Source organism: Xenopus tropicalis, chromosome 3 (genome assembly GCF_000004195.4).
Source record: "Xenopus tropicalis strain Nigerian chromosome 3, UCB_Xtro_10.0, whole genome shotgun sequence".
NCBI lineage: Eukaryota > Metazoa > Chordata > Amphibia > Anura > Pipidae > Xenopus > Xenopus tropicalis.
The window spans coordinates 127648020-127664813 of NC_030679.2; the positions used below are offsets into that span (position 1 = coordinate 127648020).

At 43.4% G+C, this 16794-nt stretch overlaps 1 protein-coding gene across 1 annotated transcript; it reads right to left on the reverse strand.

Moving 5' to 3' along the window:
• Positions 1-7437: 7437 nt before the first annotated feature.
• nefl (neurofilament, light) lies at positions 7438-12283 on the reverse strand. The gene is made up of 4 exons (XM_002932582.5): positions 11225-12283; positions 9955-10079; positions 9013-9314; positions 7438-8167 (listed from the first exon to the last, which is right to left on the reverse strand). The coding sequence occupies exons 1-4, from the start codon at positions 12254-12256 to the stop codon at positions 7962-7964; spliced, it is 1665 nt and encodes a 554-aa protein (XP_002932628.2). The 5' UTR covers positions 12257-12283; the 3' UTR covers positions 7438-7961.
• Between the last annotated feature and the right edge of the window lie 4511 nt (positions 12284-16794).

The following is a 16794-nucleotide window of genomic DNA, read 5'->3' on the forward strand; positions in this document are numbered from 1 at the left end:
ATGGTAAAAGCAGCAGCTGGCAGATCCTGCCTGACGGAAGGGGCAATGCTGATCTCATTGGGCAATAAAGAGGTGTCAGGAAGATTTAGAGAGGCTGCAGCTCTGGCTTTCCTGCAGAGGAGAAAGTCGATGCTCGGCCTGCGCAGAATAACATGGTGCAGAGCCAAGGAATTAACTCCTCCATGCCCAGGGTTTATTAATTAGGGGCAAAGCTGCCCTTTGGTGCATCAGAATATACATGAGATAGGGAAGGGTTCATGTACCAGGGGACTCTGTGCCTAACGTGAATCTATGGCCCAGTGTTTAACCCATGGATAAATCTGTGTTAATCAGGCTATCAGCAGATGGACAGACCGCAGTCATATTGGTAATGACATAAGTTAGATGGGTATTGTCCTTGGCCGGGGCCCACTGGGTGTGGGAGATCCTCTGGTACTCTGGCAGAAATATCCGACCCTGGTCATCAGAGTGGTAAGGAGCCATTTTGGGCATTTGGGAGATTTTATTTCATGTTTCCATTTAGATTAAAAATAAATTAGATTTTACAAAAATCGAGGACTGGATCATTATGCCCCTAATAACATGGGTGTAGGTGACAGCTCTGGATAGAGGTAAATAGGATCCTGCAAAGGATATTACACAGTGAGAGACGCAAGGGAAGATTTACTTAAAGCTGGTACAGGTATGGGACCCCTTATCCAGAATGCTCGGGACCTGGGGTTTTCCAGATAAGGGGTCTTCTTCTTCTCCTACCGTAAGTCTACTAAAAAAAATTATTTAAACAGTAATTAAACCCAATAGGATTGTTTCGGCTCCAATAAGGATTATTTATATCTTAGCTGGGATCAAGTACAGGTACTGTTTTATTATTACAGAGAAAAGGGAATCATTTAACCATTAAATAAACCCAATAGGGCTGTTCTGCCCCCAATAAGGGGTAATTATATCTTAGTTGGGATCAAGTACAGGTACTGTTTTATTATTACAGAGAAAAGGGAATCATTTAACCATTAAATAAACCCAATAGGGCTGTTCTGCCCCCAATAAGGGGTAATTATATCTTAGTTGGGATCAAGTACAGGTACTGTTTTATTATTACAGAGAAAAGGGAATCATTTAACCATTAAATAAACCCAATAGGGCTGTTCTGCCCCCAATAAGGGTAATTATATCTTAGTTGGGATCAAGTACAGGTACTGTTTTATTATTACAGAGAAAAGGGAATCATTTAACCATTAAATAAACCCAATAGGGCTGTTCTGCCCCCAATAAGGGGTAATTATATCTTAGTTGGGATCAAGTACAGGTACTGTTTTATTATTACAGAGAAAAGGGAATCATTTAACCATTAAATAAACCCAATAGGGCTGTTCTGCCCCCAATAAGGGGTAATTATATCTTAGTTGGGATCAAGTACAGGTACTGTTTTATTATTACAGAGAAAAGGGAATCATTTAACCATGAAATAAACCCAATAGGGCTGTTCTGCCCCCAATAAGGGGTAATTATATCTTAGTTGGGATCAAGTACAGGTACTGTTTTATTATTACAGAGAAAAGGGAATCATTTAACCATGAAATAAAACCAATAGGGCTGTTCTGCCCCCAATAAGGGGTAATTATATCTTAGTTGGGATCAAGTACAGGTACTGTTTTATTATTACAGAGAAAAGGGAATCATTTAACTATGAAATAAACCCAATAGGGCTGTTCTGCCCCCAATAAGGGGTAATTATATCTTAGTTGGGATCAAGTACAGGTACTGTTTTATTATTACAGAGAAAAGGGAATCATTTAACCATTAAATAAACCCAATAGGGCTGTTCTGCCCCCAATAAGGGGTAATTATATCTTAGTTGGGATCAAGTACAAGGTCCTGTTTTATTATTACAGAGAAAAAAGGAAATAATTTTTAAAAATGTGATGATTTGATTAAAATGGAGTCTATGGGAGATGGCTTTTCTGTAATTCGGAACATTCTGCATAATGGGTTTCTGGATAATGGGTCTGATACCTGTATATCCTCATTATTAAGGCAGGCTTTATAAGGGGGCACTGGCATCCATTATTGTTACTTTTTCTTACTTTATTTATCCTCTGGTTTCTTATTCTCAAATCAACTTATTCAAACCATTGTCAGGTTGCTAGGTAATTTTGGACCCTGGAAACCAGATAGTTGCAAAATGTCTGATCAGAGCTCCTATGAACAAAAAAACCAAAATAATTTAAAAACAAACAAACTATATAAAATTTAGACCAACTGCAAATTGTCTCAGAATAGCATTGTCTTTATCATACTGAAAGTTAATTTGAAGGTGAACTATCTCTTTAAGAACCAAAGTTTCATCGGACATGATCAGGGCAGGGCCTACCTCCCAGACTGCTCATGTCAATGGTCCTTCCCCTCCTAACTAAAGGGGAGGGCTATCTAATTTGCTAGTATCCCTGAAATTCCTGATGGTGGCCCTGGATACTATCAAGTAATGGAAAGTGCAAGGGCTCAGAGGAGAAAACTATAATACGGGTGCTTTATAAATCTCCCAATGAGCACACAAGTGGAGTACTGAGAATGACAAGTACTGAGAATGACAGATAGGTGAAGGTGTTCTTAACCTATGGATCCCTATGCTGCTTAGGGCGGAACTTTTAGGATCTGTTATCCCAAAGCCTGTTATCCAGAAAGTTCAGAATTACTGAAAGGCCATATCCCATAGACTCCATTATAGCCAAATAATATTGATTTTTAAACATTATTTCCCTTTTCTCTGTAATAATAAAACAGTACCTTGTACTTGATCCCAACTAAGATATAATTACCCCTTATTGGGGGCAGAACAGCCCTATTGGGTTTATTTAATGGTTAAATGATTCCCTTTTCTCTGTAATAATAAAACAGTACCTGTACTTGATCCCAACTAAGATATAATTACCCCTTATTGGGGGCAGAACAGCCCTATTGGGTTTATTTAATGGTTAAATGATTCCCTTTTCTCTGTAATAATAAAACAGTACCTGTACTTGATCCCAACTAAGATATAATTACCCCTTATTGGGGGCAGAACAGCCCTATTGGGTTTATTTAATGGTTAAATGATTCCCTTTTCTCTGTAATAATAAAACAGTACCTGTACTTGATCCCAACTAAGATATAATTTCCCCTTATTGGGGCAGAACAGCCCTATTGGGTTTATTTAATGGCTAAATGATTCCCTTTTCTCTGTAATAATAAAACAGTACCTGTACTTGATCCCAACTAAGATATAATTAATCCCTAAACTTTATGAAGTCTATAGGTAAAATCTGTGACAGTGACAAACTGTGCAAAGTTTGAGGACCCTGACATTAAACATGTGAGAATGGCAGCAGTTCCCCACTGAAAACAATAAAAGAAATGTGATTGGCTTTTGGTGGCCCGCCCACTTTTTTTAACCTTGAGTATGTAGTCACCCAGTGACTGCAAAGTTTGGGAACCCTGGCATCAAACCAATAAAATCTGATTGATGGCTCCGCCCACTTTTCAACACTAGAACTGCAGTCCTCTAGTGACCAACTGCCCACTTTTTTCTAACCTTGAACTGCAGTTACCTGGTGCCTAACTCTGCAACGTTTGGGGCCCCCGGCGTTATTACTGTGAGAATGGCATCAGGTTGGATTTCCGCCAAGTCAATAGGTAAAATCTGATTGGCTGTTCACAGCTCTGCCCACTTTTGGGCATCCAACAATCATCATATTTTCATTCAGGCTGAGCCCATGACTGTGTGATTCAAGTTTGGGGAGTGTAGCCTCAAAGCTGTAAGATTGGCAGCAGTTTCAATTTCCCCATAATAGTCAAAGGGTGAAATTTGATTGGCTGTTGTTAGCCCCTCCCACTTTGGGGGTCATACAACAAATGTCGCTGTTTCATTCGGGGTGACCCCGTGATTATGTTATTCAAGTTTGGGGGGGTGTAGCTTCAAAGCTGTAAGAGCGGCAGCAGTTTGAAAATCTTCCCTGTCAAAGTCAATGGGAAAATTGGGGGGTTCGGAGCGGCGCCACAAAAAGACGGGGGGCGGGATCACTTAGAAAAGCACAAGCAACCTGCTCCGCTATAGGGCGAAGAAGTGTGGGGAGTTTGGGTGTTGTACCCCTAAAACTGTAGGGGGGGTAGTGTTTAGACAATGGGGGGCGCTAAGAATAAGAAGAAAAAGCGGAAGAAGTGGAAGAACAGTTTGTGGGGTTTCAGCCCAAGACAATTTAATACTGGGGGGGTTAGGGGAGAAGGTTGGACAATGGCGCTATTGTTGGCACAAAGCAAACCTAATTTTACCACTTGGGCGATTAAAGAGTTTCACAGTTGCTTTGTTTTATATCCTTTTCAGTGAATGACCCCTCTGCTGTGGCTTTCCCTTATGCAGAGTTGCACTTCTTTTCATAAGAATAGGCAGTGTCCATGGAGCTACAGTGTTGAAACTAAAAATTTAAAGTTTTCATTAGTGCATAGTAACATGGTGGCGCTTATCTTTTTGTTCTGTTTTAAAGGCAAACTCAAGTTAAAAAAGAATTTAATTTCATAATGGTAACAAATATAGCAGCCTAATTATAATTCATCTTGGCTCTTCTACTACAGAGAATCACCGACTCCTGATAATATACAACGGCAATTATTCCTATGAGCAAATGGTGGCGTCCCTTCCTGACCCGCGCAGACTTGGGCACAATCAATGCCAAGGCCAGACAGAGGAATGGCTTTCCATTGTCACTCTGTTTTTGCTTTAAATGAACCTGTTTGGCTACTAGGACAATAGTCAAGGAGAAAATCTAGAGTTTCAAAATCTTTTAATTGAGATTTCCAATAAATGATTTCAAGGAGCAGTGAACATGGAAGGTTTAATGCAGGCCAAAATGTCAACTTGGGCCAGATTGCACAGAAGCCCTGCTTTGGGTTTCATTGATATAATATATCATTGGGTTTTTTTCTTCTTATCATGTAAGTATAAGTATTCTCTTTGAATCTACCGCACCATTACTCAATACAGGTATGGGATCCCTTATTCGGAAACCCATTATCCACAAAGTTCCGAATTACGGAAAGCCTGTCTCCCATAGACTCCATTTTAATCAAATAATTCAGAATTGTAAAACTGATTTCCTTTTTCTCTGTAGAAATAAAACAGTACCTTGTAATTGATCCCAACTAAGATATAAATAATCCTTATTGGATGCAAAACAATCCTATTGGGTTTAATTAATGTTTTGTTGATTTTTTAGTAGACTTAAGGTATGGAGATCCAAATTACGGAAAGACCCCTTATCCGGAATACCCTTGGTCCCAAGCATTCTGGATAATGGGTCCTATACCTGTACAATGAAGCTTTGCTAATGTCTAAAGGCATTGGTTCTTCAAAGCAGCAGACATAAAGGGGACCAACAAACAGTGTCGGACTGGCCCACTACCAGGAAAACTCCCGGTGGGCCCAGGTGTCAGTGGGCCCTCCTGCTCCTAACCCTTTGGCCTACTTCATGATCATTCCCTATTTCTGAATGGGAACAAAGGGGTGAAATAGATGGAAGAATAGATGCTAGCATGTAAGTAAAAGAGACTAGAATAAAGAGATTGAGTGAGGAAAGGGGGAGGGAAAAATAGTTTGGAGAGTGGGCCTATAGTCTAAGGTAGCTGCAATTCTCCATATTCTATTATCTTTCTATCCTGCTCATCACTGCTTGCCTTCTACCTTTTTATCTATGGAGTCAACCAGTTCCATGTGGAACCAACTCAGTGAAAAGTAATTCTTCCAGGGCAGATTCAATCCCTACCACCTTTAATTGCTCCACATATTGAAACTACCCCCCAACCCTACATCAAGAATGGAAGCAGAACCATGCCATACATGGAACACAAGTTTGCCAACTTTGGTGCCTGAGGTGCCGCGTGCAGTGCCCCCTTGTATAATGAGTGTATCTAATACCTGCCTTGGCATGGCTTCTCATGCATATTGTGTTACTCCAGTTAAAATATACACTGTTGAAAGGCTTTTATTTGTGTGCCCGTGCCCTTCTCTCCTGCCCATGTCCAGCCCGCAAGTGGTTACTTAACATCTTCAGCATCTGTGGTGTTGCATTGTGGGTAAAACCCCATGTCATTGTGATTATGGCTTCCATGTTAGTAGGGAGATGCATATGTGCATGGGCAGCTGTAGCTACTAAGTCATCTTCCAGGGACTCACTGACATACATTCATCTTCACCATGTCCAACTTAAAAATGTAGAGAAAATGGAACTATGGGATGGATTAATGTGGGACTGCTGGTCTGCAGGCTTTTAATAAGCAGGCCACTAAGTAAAATGGGCACAGTGTGTAACTACAGCGCTGTCAGTGAGTCTTTTCCAGGGAGATATATATATATATATATATATATATAAATAGCAACAAATTAACATAATGCAGCTCCCGGAATCATTAGCCATTTTTATCTCTGTGCCAAGATCTAAGGAGGGGTCTGTCTTCTTATATGATTCTTAATTGTGAAAATCAGGTCTTCCTTTTGGTCACTTACCATAGAGCTAAGGCAGTTGAAGAGGTACAAAGTATATTATATTATGGAACAACATGTTTATCCCCATCCCTCCATGCTGAAGTCAGTAGGCTGGGCATCCATGATTTATATTATCCTGCAGATTCCTGCATTGCCAGGGACCCTCTCTTTTGTCTGATGCCTGGGTGCAGCCAAAGCCCTGTGCAAGGGGAAAGCTATCCCTATACACAAGTATGCCCCAGTAGGTACCCCCCAATATGGGGAACCATCTATCTGCATTGCATGGGGGGGTATAAGCTTTCCAGGAAGCTCCACACCCATTACATTTCAGCATGGTTAAATTTAATGCAACCCCCTCCTCTGATAACTAATAGCTTATTTGAAGAAAAGCACCAGTGATATTTTTAAACCAGTAATGAATAACCTGTAACCCTCCAGATGTTGTAATACAAAGCCCAGCATCCTCCCACAGGCTTGCTCTATTTGGGGGGTATCACCATTCTGTATGGCTGCGGAACTCACCTTGTTTGTAAGTGGGTCTTAGATTGTTTGGAGAAAAAAATGGAGTTGGATGACTCAATATGCTGATATATTTCTAGGGACAGTGGGCCAAAACCTGTGGGAGTATCAGCATCTGTAAGCCTGGGGCTCAAGTGGAGAACATGGGTGCTTATATGTATGTGCTCCTTAAACATAGGATTCCCTCTTATATATTTCCTGCACTATACTGTTCTGTCCATGAATGTTATATATTTACAGGACAGCCTGGGTTTGTGGGGCAATTTGGCTGAGAGATAACTAGGACAGGCTGACCCAGTGGGTTCTGGCACCACAGCTGCTGTCTGGGCCAGGCTCAGTTGGTACTGTGTGAATACAAACCTGTGAGTAATGTAAGTACAGAACAGAGAGATGCACAAAGACAGCAATGTGGAATGCGGTTTACCCCTTTATTGGTTGGTATAGGGAACGGAACCACAGAAGCCACCAATACATTCATAAGCTGCTCTCTATTGCCCTGCAGTGCCAGTCTTGAGCAGTATGAAGGATTTAGGGGCGCCATTAGGAGAGGGGAACAGCGGAGAACATTCAAACAACACTGCCAGCTTATTGGTTCTCAGTCACCATGTGCCGCCAACCCTTGTGGCAAAGGCTGAAACTGCGGCACATGTACCCTTCGCTGAGGATGAAATCATCGAAAACTTCAGGTTCTAAACTCCCTCTTATTTTACCATGCAAACCCTGGGAGGGGTGACAGGGCCAGGGCTGGTTTGCGTGAAGCTGGTGTCCAAATGCTCAACATGAGGGGGTGATCTAACCATAGAGGTGCCTGCGGGAGTGCAAGTGTGTAGGGAGGAAGTGCTCTGTATCACTCAAGTCATGAGGGGACGAAGTATGGAGATTGGTTGGAATTGCAAAGGCGGATCTAGTAGCTGGGAAACCATTATTCCCTCTATTTTTTCTTTTCTTTCTTTTTACTTTCCTCTTCTGCAGGTTCTTCTCCTTTGCCTTCTTCTTCCTCCTCACCTTCTCCTTCTGCCTCTCCTTCTCCCTCTGCTTCACCCTCTGCTTCACCCTCTCCCTCCTCTTCCTCTTCTTTTTCTTCTCCTTCGCCCTCTTCTTCAGCTTCCTCTTCCTTAGCTTCTTCCCCTTCTTCACCTGCACAGACAAACACAGTATAAATAGAAATTGCTTCATTATGTCAGCTATGTATCATTTAGAATGGAGATGCTAAGAATAGAGCCAACGGAAATCTAATGTGAACCAGATCTTTTCTCTCTTTGATTCTCCCACTGCTGTTATATTGTATTAAAGGGAAAACATACCCTATATCAGCATGATTTTATACTAAAGAAGTTCAGTAAATATATGCTCATAAAATATATATGGGCCATTCATTTTCAGTAATGGTAATTTCTGGACTGAACCATTGGCAGTGATGCCCAGTTCACGGCCCCCCATTTAAGCTCCATTTTCCTGCAATCCTCTACAAACATAGGCCTATGGGGAATGATTCCTGCACTGATACCTTGGTGTTAGAAATGGACACTCCCCAGGTATTGCCAGCACAGTAACAGTAGACCTGCCTTGCCTGTGGGATGGGGTTTTTATAGGAAGACTATTTTTTCCAGTCTATGGATATTTCTTTTCCCTAGGTACAGAAAAAGTATGGAAGCTCCCAGTCCATTAAATTAATGATGGCAAAATCTTACTGAAAAAATGAAGGGAAAGTTAATCCTATATTTAAATAAGGTTATATCTGCTACAGGTTCCTTACACTAAGCCAACTGTTATCTTTAGTTTTCCCTTAGAGATGCCAAGCCATCTGCTCTTTATGGTACAGACTACATTATTTACCATGAAATACAGATGTGCAGTATAATAGAAGATTTGCTCATTGGTACAGATTTACCAGATTAATGTGAAACAACACATGGATTTATACAATATGGCCAGTGGCGTAAACTAGATGTTACTGGGCCCCACAGCAAAGAAGGCTATACCTTCTCCTTCATCCCCCTCTCCACCTTCTGCTTCTTCCTCTCCAGCCTCTTCTTCTTCCTCCTCTGGGGCTTCTGCCTTGGCTTCTTCTGCTCTAGAAGACTCTATAGTCTCCTCTATGTCAAGTTGCTCCTCTTGGACATGGCTGGAGTAGTATGTAGGGAATGCCCGGGAAGTCATATAAGAGCTGCTCTGCAGACTATATGCGGAACGGCCAAAGACCGGGGCACTCTGCGTGTAGCCGCTAGTGATGGCACCAACGCCGGAGAAACTCAGTCGGGTCTCCTCCCCCTCAAGTAACTTCCTGCAAAAAGAAAAAGCAACAGAAGCGAGATATTTAGACAGCAGCTGCCATTTTAAGTAGCTTCCTGCATGCAGTTTAACGGTTATAGCCTAAGGGAGGGGGGAGGGAGTTCTTAGCATTCTGGTGGGAGGGGGAGCAGGAGAGGGGAGAACTGCGCAGACTCTGGCCACAGGAATTAAGGATGTTTCTGAGAGAGGAAGTCAGACACTGGAACATCATGTTTACAAAAAAAGAGACAATAAATCCTGTGTTTCCTTTGATAGAGGACTCAGTGCAGCGTTTCTGTGAGTGCTTATGACTGTATTTATATAGACCTTTCTGATAAAGCTTACTTAGTTTTTACCTTTCCTTCCACCTTAAGTACAAGAGGATGAACAAAGTCTATGTATTTAACCCCTGCCTGAAATGTTCTCTCACATTTTCTACACTACAGCAGCCATAATATGGCTGGAATATCAAAAAGATAAGATCTTCACCTTGGTCTATCTTCTTAACTTCTCAACCACCAAGTCAATTTGCTATCTAGAGGAACCTGACAAAGGGGGGTGTGTCCTCCAAAAAAAGAGTCAGATGAAATCTACCACCTAGAGCCATGCAGGATTCAGCAATTGTGTATATGCCATCGGCTGAGCTCTGGTACCTGTAGGCAGCAATTTCTATATCCAAAGCCATCTTCACATTGAGCAGGTCTTGATATTCCTTCAGATACCTCGCCATTTCACTCTTGGTGTTCCTCAGCTCTTCCTCTAATTTGTTTATAGCATCCTACAGAAAAGAGAATGCCATTCTTCAGCTTATTTAAGATACCAACCTCACGTACAAGATATATATCAAATACTGTAGACTGGAGGCTACACTGCACATAGCAATATCTCCATGCAGCTTTAGCAGATGTTACCTTTAGAAACTTACAAGTATGGGGTCTCATTTAATGCACTCACTTGAAGCAATGGGCAGGTACGATGGGCACCTTAACCCTTTAGAATCAGAAAAGTGAAGTATTTCATGCTGAATGACCAATTAGCAATTAATGTAAATACATTACTGCAGTGCTGCAAAGAAACCAGTGCAGGATGTGGATTCAGTATATGTGTAAAGGGGTGTGGGACACTGCAAGCTAAATAATTCCTTGTAGCTAATAAAATGTACAGCAGCAGCAGAACCTACAAAGCTGGTATGTAACTCCAACTCCATAGTTGCTTCTAGAAACTCTCAACAGAAAAAACAAAGCTCTGCATCAGTGTACAGGGGACTTGGGACTGTATATATAGCTGGATGGCTGCAGACTGGCAGCACTATCTTGTAGGGGGGGTCCATCCGTCTATGCACTGCACCCACTCCGGGAGCTAATGTTTGTGGGGTATAGGATACATAAAGAAACCTCATGCAAGGATGGAATAGTGTGGCCAATAAGGCAAGAAGTAACTAACATTTTTATATCGGATATGTCTACACTGCAGCTTTTATCTACAACTTCTAGCATGGGTGGAATGCATCCTGGGAGTTATAATTATATTCAGGAAAGGTGGGTTGTCTTTTTTTTTTAAAAAAAAAGTGGGGTGGCTGCAGACTACCAGAACCCCATTTTTCTACTGGGGGCCCCATACATCTGTAGACATTTGGGTCCCTGTTTAATACTGAACAGTGGCAAACATTGATTTTTCTAAGTTCCTGATGTTTGTACCCCCCCAGTGTCACTGAATGTATCCCTGTCTGTGGAGACAGATACACCCTCAGCCTACAATATAACCTTTATAACGTTAGCCCAGTGCCAATCTATGGGGCTGATTCTATGCTATTCCCATGTCCATTTATCCTGCTGAATTAATGTTAACGGTTAAGACATTGTTCGCTCCTACCAATATTACTAACCCCCCATCCCCACCCCAGCAGCACAGACACCCCAGTACCTGCATCCCTGCGATTTCCCCGCTCTGCTTTTCCTCCAGTTCCTGGATTTGCCTCTCTAGAGCGTCGTTCACCCCCCTACAAGCCTCTATCTCCAGACCCTTGGCGCTGAGCATCCTGCGACTCTCGGACACCTCATCCTTGGCGGCTCTGACTGCGTCCGTGTTGCGGGCTGCGCTTTGCGTCAGGACAGTGAATCGCGACTTGAACCAGTCCTCCGCGGACTGCATGTTCTTGGCTGCCAGCTTCTCGTACTGGGCCCTTATATCCCGCAGGGCAGAGCTGAGATCGGGCTTAGCCACTTCGACTTCTAGGGAGATCTGAGCGTATTGCACCTGCGACTGAAGCTGCGCCAGTTCTTCCTCATGTACTTTCTTCAGGAAAGCGATTTCGTCTAGAAGGCTATCCATGCGCTTCTCCAGTTCTACCCGGGCTAGGGCTGCCATGTCGGCTTCTTTCCTCACATCCAACAGCCTGGCCTCCGCGTCTTCCCGGCTCAGCGCTTCTTCCTCATAGCGCCCCTGCAGCAGGCGCAGCGCATCCTCTAAACGTTCGCGCTCGTTGCGCATAGTCTGCCGGTCCCCCGTAGCCTCCTCCTGCGCCAGACGCAGCTCCCGTACCTCCTGCTCGTACAGATCCCGCAGCCTGGAGGGTTCGTTGTGTTTTTGGCGCAATAGGAGCAGCTCTGCCTCCAACACCTTGTTGCGCTGCTCCAGTTCGTGGACGCGCTCGATAAAGTTGGCGAAGCGATCGTTCAGGTCCTGCAGCTGCGCCTTCTCCTGGGTTCGCACGATTTTCAAGTCGCTGCTGATCGCCGCTACCTGCGACAGGTCCATGGTGTCCACGCCGTGCAGGAGGGAAGAGGAGGAAGAAGAAGAGGCGGCGTAACTCCGGCGCATAGTGCTGGAAACCACCGGGGAGTAAGTGGTTCTGCTGGGAGAGACATAGCTGCTCCTGATGTGCACCCTGGGGCTGCTCTCCACCACCCGGCGCTTGTAGGAAGTGTAATACGGGTCGTAACTGTAGGAGCTCATGGTGCCGGCTGGGGAGAGCGCAGCGCAGCGCCTTCTTATATGGTGCGGGGAGTGCGCTGCGCATGCGCGGTGCCACTAGTTCTTCAGCGCTCAGCACCAAGGACAGAGCAGATCAGCTTTTCAGAACTGCAGAGGTGCCGGTTCCGCCTAAAGCCACAGCCGCCCCTCTCCCACCCACATGTACAGCTCCCATCACTGGGATCATTGGGAGTCACTGGCACCCACAGCAAAATCAGTTTAACCCCTCTACCAAAACTTTATGAATATATACATATAACTGCTTATCAGTCATTTCCCCCCCCAGCAGGGACTGCTTCCAATGTAGTTACACCCCTCTAGTTATGTGTTATAGTAACCCTAAGCAGCAACTTCCCAACAGGGAATAGGGTCATGCCTAGGGTGCAAACACCCCACAGGATGACTCTGCAAAGCAAGAAAATTCCAACAGCCCTCATAAAGAGTGATTTTTATTTGTGCCACAAAACAAGCCTGTAAAAATCACTCTTTATTCACCATTTAGGAGTGCTGTTGGGATATTCTTGCTTTGAATAAACTGTTGTTCTGTTGTCCCATCTGATGACTCTATTGTATCACCAAATGGGAGGTACGCTGCTTGATGTTTGACCAACACCTGGGGATCACCTTCATGGCCAGAAACCACCCAACCTGATATAGAACTTTTCCATCTAAATATAAATACAGATTTAACTACTAAAGGGATGGAAATAATTAAATAAGCACTATAGGGAGACAGAATGAGAGAAAAGGCAACCCTTAGCAATGGCAGGACCCAATGTCAGTCATTCTGTTGGGACCTGCAGTGCTTTACACATGGAGTTAAAAGGATTTAGGTCCAATAAGGCAACAAGTGGAAACTGCTGCTCCCCCTCCTGTCACCGAGCTCTGCTAATGTAAAATCAGTCTTTCCCCTCCTCAGCCCCTTCCCCATGGTGTCCCTTTATTTATAAAGCTTGAGGTGGCAACCCTAGCATGGGTTAAATACATTTATCTAAGGCTGGCCCTGATGACACTGTTAACTTTCACTGTGTATAGTGAAACAAAAACAGTAAATGATCCTACCCAAAGCAGGAATAAGAAGTGATAGCGGCTGGGATGTTAAGACATTTTTGGTTAATGGGCAAATGAGTTTTGGGATGGAGCACTAAGGTGCCTACAGTAGATTCACAGCTCATCAAACTCAGCTTCTCTCTTTCTCCCATCTGCACCTATGAGTATAAGTTACAGTAGTTGGTGACTGCATTGTTACAGCTACAGTGGGGCAGGTAACTCCTCTTAGGGGCCTATTCAGTCACAGCAACACAAAGATTTCTATGTCATAAAGTCACCCAAAGGGCCAAGTGGCAGCTGGGTTCATATACATTCATTTATCCAAAACTATATATAAATGCAATAGCATCTTTTCCCCTAAAGTCCCCCCTATATTATCTGTCTGTCTCCAGTGTTATGCCCCAGCTCAGTACAATGGATTGAGGATGAACACATCTATCTATCTATCTATCTATCTATCTATCTATCTATCTATCTATCATCTATCTATCTATCTATCTATCTATCTATCTATCTATCTATCTATCAATCTATCTATCAATCTATCTATCTATCTATCTATCTATCTATCTATCTATCTATCTATCTCTATCTATCTATCTATCTATCATCTATCTATCTATCTATCTATCTATTATCTCTCTATCTATCTATCTATCTATCTATCTATCATCTATCTATCTATCTATCTATCTATCTATCTATCATCTATTATCTATCTATCTATCTATCTATCTATCTATCTATCTATCTATCTATCTAATATATCATTATCTTTCTTTCTTTTTCTCTCACTCTCTGGGTTAATAAAAGTCCCTAAGGTTGTGGGTAGGGTAGCGGCCACTCACTTGGTGTCTAGCCCAGGATGCTGAAGGTCATTCCTCGCATCTCATGACCTGTCTGTCTCTGAGCAGTGCATCCAAGGCAGGTTTGGATTTCATAATTTCCACTGTATTTCAGCCTCATAGAAAAGCCACGCACTGCAGGAACATAACTCTGATAAACATTTATACTTACAGAAATAACCAATAAATACTAATATATTCAGTAATTGCTTACTCATGGGAAGAGCTGCAGGTTGCCCCATACCTGTAAACCCCCCTTTCCCATAGATCTTAGCATTACATTTTGCATTGTACCCAACCCTTCAGCAATATCCCCCCTGTCACTTCACCCAGCTTCTTGAGGTTAGTGGGTGCTGTATATGGTTCCATATGTACCAGCAAGTGTATGATCTCTGCTTGGGGGGAAAGAGCCCCAGTAGGTTTCAACTAAGCCTGGGGGGGAGGCAGTCCTTTACAGGTTCTATGAGTGTAGGTACTTGAGGCAGGCACAAACTGGGTATTGTATAGAACAGTGATCCCCAACCAGTGGTTCGTGAGCAACATGTTGCTCTCCATCCCCTTGGATGTTGCTCCCCGTGGCCTCAAAGCAGGGGCTTATTTTTGAATTCCTGGGTTGGAGGTAAGTTTTGGTTGCATAAAAATCAGTTGTACTGCCAAACAGAGCCTCATTTAGGCTGCCAGTCCATATAGAAGCTACCAAATATCCAATCACATCCAATATTTGAACTTGTGAACTTTTTCATGCTTGTGTTGCTCCCCAACTCTTTTTACATTTGAATGTGGCTCACAGGTATAAAAGGTTGGGGATCCCTGGTATAGAGGAATCTCAGAAATGGGTTAGACTTGGCCCAGACTGGGATTCAAAATAGGCATCACGTACGTAGAGGCCCAAACAGCCCCACACCAGCCCAATAAATAGTGACTGTCTATGGCATCTTACAGCAGCCCCTCTGGCATTTGCCAGAATCTCCAGATTGCCAGTTCGGGCCTAGGCTAGGCCTCCAGGGGTGCAGAGGAGGCAATGACACAGGAGGGCCACCCCTATCTCCAAGTATAAATGCAATACCCATCTCTTGCTTCTTTAACATTACATAACACCAATTATAAAGTGCTAAGTAAAACATCCCAGTTTTGCTGGGTTTACATGTTAAAAAGAAGTCTGGCTGCGGCTCCTGCGTGGGATTCCTGGCTCCCAGAGAAGGGCGACAGCGGCAGAACAAAGTGTCAGCCTGCAAAGCGTTGCTTTCCATTTGCATGCAGTTAATTAGGATGCCTACTGCTGTCTTCCAGGCAGATAGAGATAAATGGTCCAGGGATTAATATATGGAGATCAAATGACAATCAGCGGGAGTAGGAGACCTGCAGAGCACCACATATGGCCTGACATGTAAATATTACACACTAAAAATGGCTTTCTGACAGCCAGCGCTAAACTGGCAGCTCTCAATCTGGTGCCAGCTTTGGTACATTCTGCACTGGGCTGCATGATATAAAGCATTTCCATAAGGTATGGCCCACAACCTGCCATATGGCTGTGCCTTCCATGTGTGCCGTGGCACGTCAGAAAAATAACATTAGTGGCATTATTTGCATTCTGACACTGTAGGGCTTGAACCACAGAAGCTTATAGCTGGATTATGTCTGGAATATACATAAAGAAGGCTGAACATTGTATCATATACACGCATAGGTCAAGCATCTGTAGTTGCCCCTATAGAGACTGGATTTATCATTGCTCCTACGCTCCCATTGGCTACAAGCTAATCTGCACATTCTATTGCTCTGATTGGCTGCAGGAAGGTCTTGACTAGAAAAAAAAACAAGTAAAACCCACAGACCCACATCTAAAATACAACCCACAACCCGCAACGTACCCACTATTTCTGAGGGTTAAATACAGTTACCCAGACCCATGCAGGACTCTATTCTATGGGTTAAGAACATTAAACCTTGCAACCTTACTTACAGCACTAATGTAAAAAAATTTAGTTACCCTAAATTTCTGCTTTAAAACTTGGTCTGTGCTGGCTTTAACTGAATCTCTGGCTGTCAGAACAGACATCCATGGCTGAAATATCTGCCATTCATCCTCATTAAGATGCACAGAATAAGGCCCTGTAAGGCATTAGCATTTTTATGCCTGGTGACGTGACTGCAGAGGAAAGTGATCTGTAACGTTAGGAACAGACAGGGATACAGGAGAGCGGGTTACAGGGCAGTCCGGAGCCCATTTGGGAAGAATGTTCCATGGATTCTGCTTTTCTTTAAGTTGCTTTGCAGACAGTACAAGTGTTGACTTTGTTCAGTATATGGATCTGTGTGTACAATGCATAGTGTATATCAGGGATCAGTCAATGTTTTCCCTCCAGATGTTGCTGAACTACAACTCCCAGAACCCCCAGTACCCATTAGCTATAATAGAGATGCCGCAGAGTTCAGGGAATCTCAGCCATGATCTTGATCGGCTCATCTCCCAGGTTTGTAGAGGGGAAGGTGCAACATAGGGTTAATCATTAGCATTCTGCCATGGCATGATAGGATGGTTGGGATGTACTGTGATTACTCCTCCCAGGATCAGCCCTCGCTACAGGGAGGGTCCCGGACAAACTGCAGAATGGTGCAGTC

What these genes read in the sequence shown, in the direction of transcription:
- nefl (XM_002932582.5), bottom strand. Translation starts at nt 12,256, where the DNA reads ATGAGCTCCTACAGTTACGACCCGTATTACACTTCCTACAAGCGCCGG. An exon ending in ATAGAAATTGCTGCCTACAG is followed by an intron (nt 9,315 to 9,954) that starts GTACCAGAGCTC and finishes TTCTTTTTGCAG; the next exon opens with GAAGTTACTTGAGGGGGAGG. An exon ending in AGAGGGGGATGAAGGAGAAG is followed by an intron (nt 8,168 to 9,012) that starts GTATAGCCTTCT and finishes TTGTCTGTGCAG; the next exon opens with GTGAAGAAGGGGAAGAAGCT.